The 18,175-nt window shown below is 39.4% G+C and overlaps 1 protein-coding gene across 1 annotated transcript in view; it reads right to left on the bottom strand.

Moving 5' to 3' along the window:
- The window catches only part of atp2a3 (ATPase sarcoplasmic/endoplasmic reticulum Ca2+ transporting 3), a 56,626-nt gene extending 39,065 nt beyond the window's left edge, over nt 1-17,561 (bottom strand). The window contains exons 1-3 of the mRNA XM_055148217.1: nt 17,159-17,561; nt 5,650-5,667; nt 5,222-5,304 (exon numbers count right to left, since the gene is read on the bottom strand). Of these exons, the coding sequence (XP_055004192.1) occupies nt 5,222-5,304; nt 5,650-5,667; nt 17,159-17,276 (219 nt within the window). The 5' untranslated portion in view covers nt 17,277-17,561. The remainder of the gene's footprint in view (nt 1-5,221; nt 5,305-5,649; nt 5,668-17,158) is intronic.
- Between the last annotated feature and the right edge of the window lie 614 nt (nt 17,562-18,175).

Raw genomic sequence — 18,175 nt, 5'->3', positions numbered from 1 at the left:
GACCATAATTAGTTAGGTTTGCTAAGGAATAGTTCACTAATGCTAGTTGTTGTTAGCCTTTATATTTTCATCTTTCTTACCTTGATAGTTGTGAATAAATTCTTCATGGACAGAATATGTCTTTTGTCGACCTTGTTGATGAAGACTTGGTGATGGGGTAGATTTATGAAGCTGGTGGGAAATACGTGAGCCATTTTCACAGACATAGAAAAGCATTGACGTACATGAGGTCTATTACGCTTTCATCTCACTGAAACGCAAAGGATCATGGTCTATGTAGTTCCCTCTGTTCTTATGGAATTGCAATAACAGCAGTAACAGAGACTTCCATCTATATTGTGATGGCCCATGACATTATTGTGAGGCTTTTGACAATAAAATATCATGATGGGCCTGGTTAGTACTGGGGTGGGAGAGCGTTAAAAATACCAGGTGTCGTAGTCATAGTAGTAGTAGCAGTGTCTCAGAGTGCTCATTTACCAACCCCCGAAACCCTCCAAGCCTAATGCATACTGTTGTTGTACCCTTGGGAAGACACTTTAGCACCTTTGCCTACAGAGTCGATGAGTCAATGAGAGTGTGTTTTTGGAAAGTCAATGCAGAACAATGGATGAAGTTACCACATGGCTACAATCTGGTATGCACTGCTCCGGCTATAAACCTATAACGAATAGACGTGAACACAACTTTTAGTTACATGAACTCTCTCAGTACTCAGTGCCATGTCAGTCAATTGACGAAAACCAATACGGAGAATAATAGAATATCTACTTCATAAGAGCAACTTTTCTAACATAAAATCGATAATAGCCTAGATACTTTAAAGTCTCCTAAGTACAGCCTTATGTCCCAACTTTTCAAAAGACTAGGGATGTTGTTATTATTGATGCGTAGCAGAATGTCTCACTGTAATATGAAATGATTCTAGAGAGACAGTGAAATTTGACGTTAAGAGGTAGAAGTCTATGATCAGATGATGAGGGGTGATTTCAGAGCAGACTATTGAGCGGCCGGGTACGTCACGCCACAGAGAGCAGGTCGATAGCTCATCATTGCCATCATTTGAGGAGGTAAATCTCGCCACAAACTGAGTAGAGAGAGGACGGCAGCGATGGCTTTCCCCACAGAGGTGACACTGGAGACAATCAGCATGTAATAACACAGGGCTTTGAAAACTGCTTCAGCGAGCAGAGTAGCAGCTAAGAGGGTGCCCCAGATCAATACAAGAATGGGATACTTAAACTTAATGTGTAGAGAAAGTTTAATGATTATTATATTGATTTTTATTATGATATGTGGGTTAATAATTCCTAATAGTTTCAACTAAGTGAATATTCATTATCTAATTAGCTCATGATAATTTCAAGTTAAACTGAACTTTAAAAGGAGTGAAGGAGTAAAGTATTTTGAGCTTTGGAGATGTAGACAGACTAATAATAAAAGGAATACTCAAACATACGCAAATGAAAACACAACTCCAAGTATGAAGTTACATAGTACATAGATGCACTATGTAAATTTTCTGGTTAAGGGTTCACCATCTACTTGTCTCCATGGAGAGGTCAATGCTGGCACCAAACATGTCTCTATCTAAACAAGCAGGTGATCAGGTCAGGTCAAATTTGTGGAGAGGCAAGCCCACTCGCAGCAAGAATGCACATTTTTTAAAGGGACAGTCTGGAATTTTGGACATTGGCTAACTGGGAAGTGAAGTCCTGAATGTTGGAGATGTGTGGAGACACCATTCCATCCAGTCCTTGTATTTGCAGAAGTCACTGGTGCAAGGCTAGTGCATGTCAATGGCCATAGCTAGCCTGCCACTAAAAACAGTCTTACCCACTCCACAAAGCACCTGAAGCAAATCTATTATTACGCCAGACTATCGATGTAAATGTCTGTGTTGATAGAAAAATTTTAGAAGTAAAACCAACCTTGCATTTGAAGGATTTATGTCTGAGCAGCAGCAGTGAGTTGTTCTTCCTGATCTGATCTTGCTGGCAAAGTAAAATTCCACTGCTGCTGAGAAAATAGTCCCTTAACATGCGACGATTCATGTGAAGCAAGGTTAGTTTTATTTCAGACACTAGTCTATCATCACAGACATTTACATTGACAGTCTGGCGTAATAATAGATTTGCTTTGGGTGTTTTGTGGAGTGGGTAAGCAGGCTAACTATGGCCATTGACATGCACTAGCCTAGCACCAGCAACCTCTGCGAATACAAGGACTGGATGGAATATTTCAAAAAGTGTCTCCACACGTTTCCAACACTCTGGTTAATTAGGAAATGAGGCCCTATGTCCAAAATTCTGGACTGTCTCTTTAAGTTAATTTTGTGTGATAAAACTCTACTGCATAGTAAAGTATTATACGATACAGCTGCTAAAAAAGCTAAGTAGGAACATTATCCATAAAACAAACAGGTGGTGGGCACCTTACCAGAAAAGTTACACAGTGCACCTTTAATTTGTGATTACAGCCTGGGGTGAAAACATAAACACACATCAAGTTTCAACAAACATTTACAAAGGCTTCACATAGTTCTAGGGAAAACATTAATACCATTGGATATCACTGATGAGTAAACTGAATCAGTAGTTCATAGCTGAAAGTGAGAACAGGATATTCTGAGCAGCAGTTTGAAACCAAGTCGCATGAAGATAGGTCCCTTGATGCCATGCAAAGAAGGCACCAGGTCCTACTGATAAAGTCAAATGTATTCAAAGTGGGGCCAAATGAGGATGTTTGCACAAAGACCTAAAGCCACACATTGTGTTACACTGGTCACAATAGGAAGTGAAACTGTAAGGGTGTTTGTGAGCAAGGGATGATGAGAATGCTACTTTGTCAAAATTAGTTTTTTCATCTGTCTTTAGTTTGACATATCTCTCATAATTGATCTTATCTTCTTGTACTCCAGGAAGTACTGACCGATCAGGATGTCCTCTTAATCTTGAGTTCATTTATCAAAAAAATATGTCTACATTTTACTGTAAAACAGCATCAAATCAATATCTAGGCAAGTACATTTGTAAGTAGTTCAGGACCTGCTTGTTGGCAATAGAATATATTATTTTATTTTTCATACTCAACCAGAAACACCCTGAGCTCCACAGTATGGATTTTTGTTGAATTATGGAAAAAATAATAATCATGATTTTTTTTTTTTTTTTTTTTTTTTGCTTGGAGAGAAGGGGAAACAGTCAGGGTAAATGAAAAATACTTAAAATGAAGAGAACGAAGTGATGCAATCAAAGTAGGTGACTTATCTTTCAGAAATTGTTGTAAATGTAGCATAATAGAAAGGTAGGCCACCACCAGTGAGCTTTTCCACTTCAGGAAACTCATATGTGTGCCATGAAAGTACTTAAGATTAAAGGTCCTATATCACACAAAATTTACTCTTTTGAGCTTTAAGACATGTTATAATGTTGTTACATCATCAAAACATACCTGAATTTATGTTTTGGTTCATTTACACATGTTTGAGTAATCCTTTATCATTAGTCTGTCTACATCTCAAATGCTCTGTTCTACATTGTGATGTCACAAAGTGGTAGTTTTCAAGTTAACATCTTTTTTTTGCCTTTACTTTGGTAGAGATTGCCAATTCCAGGGCTGAAATAATCCACATGATTATAGTGAAGGTGTGTGGAGTGTAAAAACACAGTGGAGCACTTCCTGTATTACCACATGACATCACAAGTTGGAACAGAGTGTTTTCTGGTTGAGAACTCAACCTAAATATGCAAGATTTGTGTGTTAAACATGTGTGAATGAAACAAAACACAACTTCAGGTCTGTTTGTGATGACATTTATAACATAAATCAGAAAATAGTCTAATATGAGCCCTTTAATGTTAATAATCTTGATTGCACATTTTTAATATATTAATAATAATTTTAATTGAAATATGATTAATTGCACAGAGTTAATGGATTGTTTGACATGTTTTTGTTATGGTAACACCGGATGTGTAGTAAACTAAATAGAGATTGACTGTAATAAAATGATGCCATCGCTGTATGAATAAATAAGTGAGTTCATTTCCTTGTTTATGACTTAACTTTTTCTTTACTACATGACTGTTGGCAAAGATATTAAACTGTGAAACTGCAAGCAAACGCCACTGCCAATGTAAACACTCCAGTCAGGGAAAGCCTCTTTTACACCAGGGAAACTGAGCCCTTACTCCAAGCCACAACTGCTCTCCATTTGGAAACATGGGGAGATATATTATGTCATATACATATTTAGAGCAGTTTTCCAATATTCAAAAATAGCAATGCCGGTTCTGTCCGGGGTGGAATAGAGCCATTATGTCAGGCAGGATTCCCCTACTCCACCCTGGTCCAACTGGTCGCCACTCCAAAGCTCAAACCAACCAACCGCATACTTTAAAAACACAGTGTGACATGAACTTTTGACTGGTGGTTGTGAATCCAGCTAAGGAGAAGTACTGTTTCCAATCTCTTCTGAAACGCTATCAGCACCGTGGAAAAGCCTACATTTCAAGCTTAGCAGTTTCCACATGAAAAAGGTACAGTTAACTAGATCGGAGAGGACTTAAGTGTCAATTTCCTGGGCAATTTGGGCTGGAGATCTCTGGGGGAATATTTGAGAATTCATATGATGGATTTAGGAAAGAAATGTAACTAACAATTTTACTCTCTTTCTACTTCTATACTGATCTATACTTGCCTTACTCAAGTCAAAACAAAGCATAGTGAACTCAAGTTTAGAGCTAAATTAGCTAAAATTTTAAACTGGGCTCTGTAAAGGTTTGTATTGGTTAACTGCTATTAAAATCGTCATTACTATTTTAATTGTATTAGTCTAGTTTTGGACTTTAAAAAAACTTTAATTGTGATCAAGTCATTATTTTTGGCTATTGTGAAATGAAAGTTTAGTAGGTAAATTTACCATTGGATACTTAAGATTATATTGCAATATTACACAATAACTACTAAATAAATACAATAACTAAATATAATGCAATACCAACAATTTTGAGCTGGCAGAAATATACTGTGTTTTTTTTTTTTTTTTTTTTTTTTTTTTTTTTGGAAAACACTGAAAAAATTCCTCATCATTTCAGTGTGTGTCAAAAAATATTGCAAAACAAATTGCAATAATGTAAATATTCTAGGAAATATTTTGCAATGTTCTTGGACATTGCGCAGACCTATTGTTTTGTTGTTTAATGTGTGCTGGACTTACAAAGGAGACACATGCAGCCAGCAGCAGTATTCTGACCAGGAGATCTTCAAACTGCTCCACCACCAGCTCCCACAAGGATTTCCCTGTAATATGCAAAGAACAACAGTCATCACATTGTATAAAGTATGTCTACCTGTAGGCGTGTGCAAAAATACGAAAATACTGATATATTGTGATACTAAATTTGGCAATACAGTTATTGTGGGCTGCTGTATCAATATATTTCCTAAAGAAAAATACATTTTTTTAAAAATGTGCTCATGGAATAAAAATAGGTGTTGCTGATCTCTTAACACTGCACCAACAAAGCGGTGTCCACTCCCTAAATTTACTCCTCAGCAAACACAGACAAAGGGATCATGGTAAAGATATTTATGCATGTAGTTTAAAAGAAGGGGCAGTAGAACAGTGGAAAAATCAATATTTACCTTCTTCAGCTGGGAGCTCTGTGGAGAATCCAGGAATCACCAAGAGGCGGGGCATGGGGGATAGAGAAAGAGCAGTTAATATATTTGAACTGGGACGCATGAACAAACACACTATTAAGAGGCTTGGTGAGTCATCGGTTTGGTTTGATTAGACTGTGTTTGATAAGACATTCAAGCAAATCGCAAACAGTTGGTCAATATAAACAAAGATACAGCAATAATAGGATGCATGGGCAGATAAATCTTTGAAGTCAAGTGAATGAATGCTAAAATGTTAGAATATTCTGACTAGAACGTGACCGATATATCGGTTGGCCGATATTATCGGCCGATATGGGCACCTGGAGGCTGACAGGGGCCGATATTTCACGTGGGCATGTGATACGTCGTTAAAAATCTTAGACTCTCTACATTATGTTCATTTAATCCAATTTACAGACCGATAAATGCCCTAATATGTGGCTCCACATCAGTATTTATCTACGGAGTCATTTGTCTGTGTGTGTGTCCATACTGTCCCTGAACACACCACAGAGTCGTGTCACTCAAGTGCGTTTGTTTACACCTGCAGACACAGATCCAAACACTGAGATTATATTCTTTTTACGGACAGTCGGTTTGAGTCTGAATTAAAAGGACATTTATTAGTGCAGATTTGTGATGTGAGGAGGAGCCTGTGTGAGCGGTGAGTGTTGGAAATATGTCGACTCTGAAGCTAGTTTTGGTCATTTGTTATGGGTTAGCTGCTGTAGCTCCCGCACATAAACAGGCTGCTTTCTATTGGTCTGTTCTAAAGTGACTATATTGGCCGTATATTTGTTACTGGACCTGCACTGATATGTAAATGAGCTGTGAATAGACGTGTGAATTATGACATTTGCGCATATAATTAATTACCGCGGCGCGCAGCATTTACGGCTAAAGGCTAATAGCGCTACTTTCTTTACTAGTTATGGGTCCGTCGCGAACGAAATGACTCTTAGAACCGGCTCTTTGAAGCGAACAACGAGGGCCTGATCCTTACTGGGACCCGTGTTTTCTCTTTCTCTCACTTTTTTTCTCTTCACGCCGCGTGCAGACTCGTGGTTTGACAGCGGCAGCGGCTAAAAACGAAACTTTGAGAAATTTGCGTGTACGTAGGATTAAAAAACAAAAAAACGAGCATAGTTGGCTGTAGTTTAGCATAAAATAAATAAGTCCCGGTGTAGTCCTTTTTCAGTCCTGGTTCAGTCCTGCTTCAGTCGTGCTTTAGACCTGCTTGCAACAAAACAATCTGAAGAGCCGCTTGGGAGCGAAAAGAACCTGCAGCTTTTAGTGAGCCGAGTCAAAAGAGCCGGTTCTCTAAAAAGAACTGGAATACCCATCACTAGTGTCTAGAATGTGATGCAAAAATGCCATTAAGCCAACCTACTGTCTGTAAATATGATGTAAAGAGGCAGAATAACAATAAATGTTTCCTAAATAAACCCAATTTAAAATCCACCAGAGCCAAACCTAAGTTTTTTAAACAATTCAACATTTACAGTGAATTTTTACATCACTAAATATATCGGTGATTATATCGGCTATCGGCAGCTCCAACTTCCATTATATCGGTTTCATATCGGCCACAGCAAAATCCATATCGGTCGGGCTCTAATACTGACTGAGGTGAAAACAAAGATCAATTATAGATTATATAATTCTGCAGTTTAACATTTCTTCTTTGTGTCATATAAATAGAAAGAAATGTGATTTAAAAAAAAAAAAAAAAAAGGTAGTTTGATTACAGCCAAAATAAGCATTACATGACTTTGTTGAAATGTGAATGGGAGGTTATGAAGTTTTGAATTAGACAACATTGAATTAGGGATGCACATACTGTAAAACAGCCAACAAATCTACAGTTCTTCTGATCTTAGACTTTGGAGTCTTGTGTCGGCTCCACAGGAAAAAGTAAGCCTGAAGATGTTATTCATCATACAGCCATCGGCTTTGTTATTAGCGCACTAGTTCACCACTTAGATTGCAGTTTTTACTTCCTTTAGAAGTGGCTAAAACCACAACAAACCCGCGGGTTGTCATTATTTAATAATCATTTTTGCGTTTCCTCTAGGCTAAGTTGTCACCGTAAATAAGAATGGGGAAATGCCAAAATAAAAAACAGGATGTGTATAATTACTTCATAGGCAAACTACACGAGATGTTTTCTAAAAAACTATAAGGCTGTAGCCTAAACTGCAGAGTTTAGTCTTCTTTCATTTGATTAACATTTGATTAACAAAACCTGTCAAGACTGTAAACACAGACGAGTACAGCAGTGAAGTAGGAGCACATTAGTGTTTAGAAAAACACTGCAGTGACAAGTGCGTTTGATGGATGTCACCACAATGAGCAGCACTTAGTCATGGCATGTGTCAAGACCAACGCACCAGTGCACAGAAGAGGTCTATTTCGGCAAACAGCTCCGCAGCAATCATAACGCTCATGTAATCATCGTACAGAGCCCGGGCCTAATGACAGGGGAAATCAGAGGAGGAGGCACCACCGGGACACAATGACATCATCACTCGGAGCACAGGAAATCCCTCAGCAGGTTTTAAGCAGAGCCTCTACAAGGACCAAACCAGCCCCGAGGAGGAGGAAGTGGGGCCATGTGTTAGAGGCCAAACACAAACCATACTGCTCGCTTACATACTGCAAAGGGGAAACATGACATATTGGTTATAGAGGACTGCCGTTGAGGTTTATGTGGTCATGACTCAATATCGGTGGGTTTATATTTCACATAAAGATAAAATCATCTAAGGGAACCTTTGATTTGTGTGTAGCAATTTACAATTAGCTAGAGCTGAGCTGACTGCTGCTGTACAAGGCATAATAAGGCTACAAGTCAAAGCTCTGTCAACACCCCACTGTGAAGACAGTACGTGTCCTCCCCTGATATTAATATCTGATGACTCATCGCAAGCACTGCTTCACTCAGCTGCCGTCAGCTCGGACACGGTCACAAATGCAGGGGACATTCAGCTGCACTGCTCACTACAGACCTGTCCCCCAGCACAGACCTCAGCACAGACCTCAGCACAAACCTGTTCTTCAGATGTGTGGTGAACTCCAAAGTGAGTATTCCTGTTTCCACACTGCAGCAGCCTGACAAAAGCCTGTTTTCCCATTACTGTGCCTCTCAGGTTGTATAATGTTTTTATGGCAGACAGTCTGGCAGTGGCTCATATGCTGCAGACAAACACAGGCTCTGGTGGACAGAGGGAGCAGAGAGGGCCGCAGTGCAGAGTGGGGTTCCCCGGCTTCCCCCTGCCAAGGATTCCCTCACAGTCATCTGGCCTGTGTCAGCTGCAGGCTTGCCCAGGCACATTCCTGAGTACTGACTTCAGCTCTCCCACTGTGTCCCCACACCACCTCCCGCTCCAGGGGCCAGACAAAGAATAAAAGCCTTGTTTACGCACAGCAGCACAGGGCAGAAGGGAGACACTTCCTGGAGACTGTTGCCAACAACAACGGGGCGCAGCATCCACAATCAGGAACAGGAAACTGTCCGGGTGTCTGTGCAGCTGGAAATAAACTGCTGAGGTGTACATTTTTACAGAAAGGGACAGTATTCATTATCTTATAAGGCCTTATCTGAGTATGAAAAGAACAAGTTCAAGATCTTTTGTGTAAACTACTAACACGAAAAAGTTTGCAGCACTTGCCCTGGAAACTTGTCTCCTGAACAACAACACTGCAGTGTCTATTAAATGAACAAAGAGTAATTCTTATGCAATCTGCAGGACCTTAATATGGCAAAACATAATCAGACAAAGGGCTGCAGAGCTTGTGACAACAACACACACATCTCACACACACACAACAGAAGCCAACACCAAACAGCAGTGTGCAAAGTCTGAAGGAGAAGATTCAGCTCTAAGTGGCTCCTGCTCAATGAAAGGATTTAAAGGAGGCCTAAATATACAGTAACAAGAGCCTCTAATGACATACTGTATCTTCAGTAATGCATTCCTCACTGTAAAAGGTTGGAACGCATTAACCATATGAAATGTGAATTAAAGATTCTGAATGTTCTCTGTCAGTCATTATCTGAGCACAGAGCACAGCAGAGCTCGGGGCGCCTCTCATCATCTCAACGTCAGAGGAGGGTTTCCCCTCTCAGATGAGGTCATGTGATCTTTCTGCAGATAGTTGCGCCAGAGTGCACCAGGAGCACATAGCAAAAGTGAAAACTGTGTGTTACACTATCAGAAAGAAATAATGAAGCAAAATAAGCATTCATATGTGGATACAGGGATGAGGCATGATCGTGCTGAAGATGATAGAGATGGGAAGCTGCTTAGGCCAGCCTTTATTTTTACAACTTTATTTGATAAACTGTTCGAAGATAAGCAATCTCCATAGTGATGGTGCCCAAATCTTCCATCTCTGTGAGTCATGAGAGGCTGATTGCTTCTGGTAAAGTTAGATAGAGAAATCAAATTAACTTTGTTCAGTGGATATTTTCACAGGGTAAATTACTTATTTTCCATGGATGGAAACCTTGTCATTTTTAGTGGAATTTCAAAAGTTGTAAATGTATCCCAAAAGAGGCACAGCACCAGAAATCTGATGCCTTTGTTTTGAAGGTCAAAAATGAAATAAACAGAGAAGATGCACCAAACAGTAAAAAAACTCTGCAACTCCCCAAACAGCCCAGTGAAATCTGTGCTAACACAAGGCTATTTATAGTTTATTCCTCATTTAGAAATCAGAGCAACACTTCTGACCAATCACAAGCTGGTACAGTATAACTTCACACAGCTCAAATGATGTCAGAGAGGTACTGAAGTAAATTGATTGTTCCTTTCTGACATTTCAGTAATTTATGTGTGTTAGTAAATACAAAAGTGCACAAGTGCCTTTATCTGCTTCACTGCAGAATATTTCTCTTTGAATTAAAGAGCCCACGTATCGATCTTTTCTGATCTATGTTATAATGTTGTTTCCTCATCACAAACATACCTGGAGTTGCGTTTTGTTTCATTCACACATATTTAATACACAAACCCTGCATATTTAGGATCACAATTCCAAGTTTTGAATGAGGCCTAGTTTGGAGTGCTGAGATGTGTATTATGAATTTGTGTCACAGTCATTATTGTAAACATTATTTAGCTGGTCTTGTTTTTAAAAAAAGATCACAGATTGTTCCAGCCCAAGTCCATGTTAGGTTGTGATCCTTCAAAGCACATGGTTGATAATATGTGACAGGCGCAGAGACTGGAGCACTACAAAAACTTGATTAGAGTGAATTTCACAAGACAAATACAATTATCTACCAATGGAACTAGTCTTTCTGTAGTTGAATTAGGAAGTACACCCAGTTACACTAAAAATAACAAAAGCAAAAACTCTTTGTACTTCAAATAAGAAACTAAATCATATGTTTGAATTCAGAAAAAAAAGCTTATTCTATTGGTAGATCATTTTATTTGTTAAGTGAAATCTGTTCAAATCAAGTTCAATCTTCTTCATTTGAATATTTTGAACTTACTTAGATATAACTTTTAGCAGTGAGGTAAGAGGAGACAGGGACAAGCTCCAACAGGACGTCAGCTCCTCAGAACGCCACCGGGACAAGAACTCAACACACACACATGTTGGGCTTCATGCTTCTTGAGGACAAAGCATTAACTTCAGTCATTTCCTGGAGACTGATCCTAAATTTAACCCCAAGTCTCAACTTCAAACGTTAAACTTAACTTTTAAACCATGTTGATTATCTAATAATTATGAATTTACATAATTATCAAAGGACCAGATCCGAAGTGCAGTTCTTTGGAGCTCACAAATTTGTATTTTAATGACACCACAAGGTGATGTTTTGGGGTCAAGTCCTTCTTCAGACATGACCTGTTTTTTTCTTTTGCACATTTTTTGTCTTTGGACCAGACATGGATGGATGTGCATGTATTGCAACCTGCTTTTTGTCCCCATAGGAGAGGTATGTCCACATAAAAACAGTGAGTATACAGATCTTAGTCCCCACAATGTGATAAACACCCGCCCACACACACAAAGTAAACTAGAATAAGGAAGTGACTCAACCACCCAAAGGACGACAAATAACTTTTCTATAACTGAACCTTCTTTCAGAGTGAAGTGAAATAAAGGGTTAAGTGAATTTCAAAGTGGAAGCCCCATGCGTGAGGAAATCGCAGGAAACCATCTTGAAAAATACACCATGCGGACACGCTGCGGTTATGTCAAGTTGCAGAACAGGAAGAGATACAGAGTTGAGAGCCAGTTCCTGCAGGGGAAGTAGTAACAGTTATGTGTGGCCCAAACACTGCATAGTAACTCAGAATAATAATAATATTGCATAGTTTTCCGATGATGGAATCAGTAATGTCCCAGAACACAGTCAGACATGTTTAGAGCTGCATCAGTGACAAAAGACAACACCCGCCCTCAGATTCCCAGGAAACAAGAAAGATGATTGAGAAATGGGATTAGGAGATAAATGTGATTTATATTATGCATATATATGAATATGACTGCTCAAATATAAACTGAAGATGTAAAAACACACAAACACTTTGAATGCAGTACAACTATGCAAACTATGTGTTGGTTCCAGGGTACACAAAAACTGTTGTGTTTAATTTCAGACCCTTTCCTTATTGTATTAAAATTATATTAAATGTATGTACCCCAGTTGAAACATAAATGCAAAAATATAAGATGGCAGTGCAGGACAACAGCCATTTGATGTAATATTGATGTTTTGGGTGTAAACATAACGCAACTGATAAACTTTTTACAGCTATCACTTTTATAATACATTTCGTATAAGCTATTTAGCACGATTTACAAGAGTGCAGACAACAGACCTGTTCTTTTTGATTATTATTGGTACCTTCAGAGATACCAAAAGCAAGTATGTGCCCTTTGCAAAGCATGAACATCCTTTGAAATCTACGGCCCTGGACTCAGTCGCTGCTCACTGAAAGCTGAAAACTGGTAACCGAAGAGTCTGCTACACGGACATCTCTACCTTCCATTTCACAGTTTCCATGATAAACTGTCTAGTAAATCCAAGCTCTTGTTTTCAAAAGTTAATTAGCCTGATCTGAAGAAAGTTGCCAGAAAAGAGCTGCCAATGGACCATAAATGGAAGGTGCAAAGAACAGGCAGACATCACCTCTCAGCAGCAGAGACAGCTTTGTTGTACTGAAGAGAGCTAATTATTCAGAGGATGGAAAAAGACCAGAGTTCACAGCTCATTTGGGTTTCCCTGATTATGAAAGATGTGACAAAAACAGCAACGCTGTGGCACTCATCAACACAGACAATTAGGGAAATCCAGAAGGTATCCAGAGGTCAAAGAACTCAGCCAACAATGGATAAATGATATGTTGGAAAAACACACACAAATAACTACTGACTTGAATGACTCGATAGATCTTTGACGGTGAGATGGCCTTAAATGGTAGTCCCACAACGCAAAGACATGCAAGTTCACAGGTTAGAAGCTCCGTATATCACATTTAATAGAATAACCCCCAATTCACACCAAAGCGCAACGGCGCGTAAGCGCAGCAGCACAGCACCCGAGCAGCAGACGCGCTGCTTTAGAACTCCATTTTAACCGGTCTGTGCCATACGCGCGTCCAACGAGTGTCTGACGCTGACGCGCTGCTCGAGATAGGTTGGAGTTCTAATTTTGCAGCGTCAAAGGTGCGTCTCCAAGGTTTTTAGCAGGGGAAAGACAGGAAATAAACACGCGGTGTCAAAATAAACTTCCGATACCCTTTCAAAATAATTTAACCAAAGTCAAGACAGCGATGTAAACAACGCGCACGTGATTTACGATGTCAGACACCAATTCTACAAGGACTCAGGACTAACTCAGGACTAACCCAGGACTAAACCAGGACTAAACCAGGACTAAACCAGGACTAAACCAGGACTCACTGTCGAAATGTGCTCGGAGGTCCTTCCGTGTGGCCCCGAGTGTCCGCGGGCGAAAGGACCGGTGCAGAGCTTGGAGAAGAGGTACGTGCAGCCGTCGCGCTTTTCGGACACCTGCTTCGCGGGGCTCAGGGTTCGCTCTCTCTCTCTCTCTCCAAGATTAGACCTGGTTAAGACCTGATTTAGTCCGGGTTTAGTCATGGTTTAGACCTGAATTAGTCCTGATCCGCCCTTAAAATTCCAGAACGTAAAAACTCGCCCGTTTCAGCGACTATTTTCCCTTATCCATTGGTGCAGGACTCTGTATCAACATATAAACGTATAGGCCTTATTACCTGGACGGACATATGATTTTAATCACACTCATAATGTATGTTAATTATACGTGATTTTACCTTATTAAGGGAAAAAAACTGAGGTGTGCGTGCTAATAGATTTAAACCTCATTAAACGCAAATGCGTTGCAGTTGTACACTTAATTCATAATACACAATACACATTCTAACTTAATACACTTTAACATAAAATAAATGATAAAAAGCAAGTACAAAATGTGATGTCTGAAAACAGTGAGAAGATGTGCAGGCTGCGTAGCAGGAGCGTCTCTCACGCTCTGGTGTGAAGTGAAACTTTGAAATTTACGCGTACGCGCAGCTCCGCCTACGTTAAGCGCTGCTGCAGCTCCTGGTGTGAATAGGGGGTAAGTAGGCCTGTCACGATGATTTCTATATCAACTTATTGTTCATATGTGAAAGCTGGAACAATAGATTTATCGTGTGTACATTTTCTTTGCACTACTAGGAATTTTTTGGTTATTTTTTGGCTATATGATTAGATTTGAGCTGTTAAAGGTCAAAGTAATAATTTGTATAACTCATTACAGATGGAAACACAGTATTATACATTTTCAATAGTTTTTGTGGTTTAAATCTGCTTTTGGGCTATTGTGTCAGTGGCATAAATTAGTTACAATATTAATGTTTATTGTCTGTATTTACTCATCATTTGTTATCTTAACAGGCCAATTATTAAGTCCATTTGGGTCTTTGTGAAATGCAGACCACAAATCTGTATGTTGATTTAAACATTTTCTTAAAGAAGCATCAAACTGCATTTCTTTCCACAGTGCAGTATATTGCAAATAAACAAAATAGTAACAGTGACAAGAGAAATACTGGACTACAGGATAAATTACTACTTTGATTCTATATTGTTCAACAGATGACAAAGGCTACATTTTCTTTGCACTGATGGGGAACTTTTTGTTACTTTTTAGGGGGTCAAATACGTGTCACTTATGACTCATTACATAACTGCTTTGAAGTGTTTCATTGTGCCATCGTTTTTATATTTTAATGTACATTAAGAAAAGGGTTTAATACTGGCTTCTTTTGTAAACTTTAGGTAGTTTCAGTATTATTTTTTATCACCTATATTTATTTTAGCAGTATTTCACACTTTTGTTACACAACATTTGTTACTGTGACCTACTGTGACCTGTCCAATAAAGTGTACAGTTATTACTTCAATATTTTCAACTGTGCACAGAAAGCAGCTCTGAACCAATGTGATGAACTGAACTGTCCGATTGCCTGCAGTGCTTGTATGGATGCTTGTAACAAAACACCACATCTTATAATCCTGCAGGGCACTTAAGTCTGCAGAGGTATAGAGAAGAGAGGAGAGGTTCTATCCAGCCAACATTAAACCTAAAAGAATCAACCAGAGCCTATTACTCAAGTGAAGTGGCTCCCTTAAAGAAAGCAGGGTATCCCCATCTTTCACTACTTATCTGCACACGCTCTTGCAGCCAGGAAGTGCACTGCTCAAAACCAAAAGAGATGTTATCTGCTGCAAGACGTTGCTTTTTCCATGAAGTCATCAGCAGCCTATGGGTAGCGCGTCAGGCTACAACAAAAGGGCTACTGTTTGAGTGGCACAATACTGCACACAGCTTGGCCACACATGCAAATGACAGGCTAGTACACGGAGAGGTGGGTGGACCTGGGTGAAGCCAGGTCCCAAGTCAAAAACACACCATCATTGAGACGCAGTACATTACATGATAAAAGTGGGAAATTACCTTGTTAAAAGTATCGGAAATCAGATACGAAGTGATACTGAAACTAATACAGAAACTACATACTATACTGAACAAGTCACATTCACAGGACAGAAATGAACGTTTCCTGAACAGTTTAGAATGATCTTGAGCTGTGTCACAACAAGTATAAGACCACGTGGAACCTACAAGGATGACATAGATATAACACTACATGGTAATAAAAAAGAAAGGATGAAGATTAAATGTTGAAAATGACAGTCTATTGTCTAGAGTCATTTTTTTATTCTCATCTTAGTACTTAAATTGTGTTTGAAATATTAGTATTGCGACAACACAGTAGACTGTACATTATATGATAAAAGAGCCCCATTATTTCTTGATGTACAAAATAATACTCATTATAATGGCTTATATTGTCCTGCATGTACTCGGTGGTAATTTGAGAGTACAAGTATACACTGTACACTTTACAATTGCTGAAAGTGAAAACAGGTTGTACAGGAATGCCTGTTTCAGTATCTCTGGCTTCATCATGGTTGGCTGCTGTACACTTCCGCATCTATGTGACAGTCAGGAATGCCCATGTTCAAGCACACACATGCACAAAACCACAGATACTCAGGTGAAGTGTCAATGGTTTTACTCCATATTTAACATTCACAGCATGAAAGGGTCTACTTTTTACTCAACTGAGAAAAAATAGGTCCTGATTGGAACCCATGGATGCCCTAATAAAGTAATTATAAAAATAAATAAATAAATAAAGCCATGTTAAAAACTGCACTATGTAGATTTTTCTAGTGAAGGGTCTGTCATGTGATGGTCTCCATAGAGATATTATTGCTTTTCTTATTGCTTTGCTTCCCATGTTCCCAAGCAGGGCATTAAATTTATCTATATCTTATCTATATAGTTACAAGTCAGATCAGTGGAGAGGCAACACCACTCACTGTAAGAATGGATGCTTTTCAATGCAATAGAAACATTTGATATGAATAAATGCAAGTTAAATTTAATGCCATATTGTGGAAAATTACAGGAAAGGCAAGTGGAGGACCTCAAACTAGAAAAGTTACATAATATAGCTTTAATTATGATACATAAATGACTTGGTATGGTGGCTCTGTGTTGTTGCACTGAGTGACAGTTTAGGAAAGGTGTAATTATGAAAAAAACTGTAGTTGGAGTCCTACACATACATAGGTTGGATAAATTATAAATCATACAGTACAAATATAGACTTCTGTATGATTTATTCGGAATGATAATAAATAAAATGGACAGCCACAGTCGTAAGCATCAATGAATGTGCCACTGGTGTTTCCACTGACTCCGCGCCTCAGGGAATAGCACAGTTCATTTGTCAACTCACGACTTGGATAAAAGCGCACAAGATCAACGCAGTTAGTAGTAGTATCGTAGATTAATCGATGTACAAGCAATGACCAGCCTCACAGCAGCGTAGAGAAGTGAAGTTGGCTTGGAAGAAGTACTACTCACCGTTCGGACCAAATTTCTCTAGGTTAATTTTGACTTGTTCCAGAGTCAGCCCGTTGTTTTCGTTCACCCCGAAGTAATCTAAAACTTCAGTCGCTGATTTCGTGTGCGCATTTTCCATCTTGGAGCCGGGCTGTTCACTTGATCAAGTCGAAGAAGTGCATGTAGAGGAGTTCAGCGTGTATTGCAGGAAGCGGTAAAGGTGAGGAGGAGAGGGTAAGAAGGTACGCGGCGGTAATTCCAGCGAAGGGCGTCCGGGATACAGCAGACTTGAAACGGTGCGCAGTGTCACCACCTGTCCCCCCCTTGAAGATATCCACAAACACACGGCGAGGTGGTGTCTGCTGGTCGACTACCGCTGCTGGTTCATCTCCATCCGTAGGTGAGAGCCGTGTGGCCGCATACTGCACCGCCTCTCGCCTGTTCAGCACTCCCTCCTGCGCGCTCATTGGCTGCGTGCACCTGAGCGCAACCACCAGACGCCCACAGCACCATTCAAAAAGTTTCTACCCAAAATTCAGACGTTTGTTTTGCATGTTTATAGAGGTACTTGATGGGGAAATGCACGGTTTATTTCTAATGTGTGCATTATCTTTAACTAAAAGCTTGTCGAGTTACAATTAGGCTATCCCCATGCTTTGTCAGGAAACTATTACACTAATTTCCTGGAAGGCTACTATTTTTAGATAGAATAACCTGACCCATAATTAGGTTGTAAAAATAATTTGTGCGTTGTCTTTTTTATAGGGACAACCCAGAAGTCATTTTCATATAGCTGACCTTGAGACCAAATTACTTCCTTAAAAGGTCCTCTATGTCGCAAAATTGACTCTTGTGAGCTTTAAGTCGTGTTATAATGTTGTTACCTCATCAAAAACATACCTGTGGTTGTTTTTTGTTTCATTCACACATGTTTGAGTAATCCTGAATTATTAGTCTGTCTACATCTCTAAAGCTCAAAATGCTCTGTTCCACTTTTTGATCTTATGAAGTGGTAGTTTTCAAGTTAACAGCTACCTT

The sequence above is a fragment of the Boleophthalmus pectinirostris genome, unplaced genomic scaffold (assembly GCF_026225935.1).
Source record: "Boleophthalmus pectinirostris isolate CB_2022bp ecotype Guang Dong unplaced genomic scaffold, ASM2622593v1 HiC_scaffold_12, whole genome shotgun sequence".
Taxonomy (NCBI): Eukaryota; Metazoa; Chordata; class Actinopteri; order Gobiiformes; family Gobiidae; genus Boleophthalmus; species Boleophthalmus pectinirostris.
This window is presented reverse-complemented; position numbering and strand designations above follow the sequence as displayed.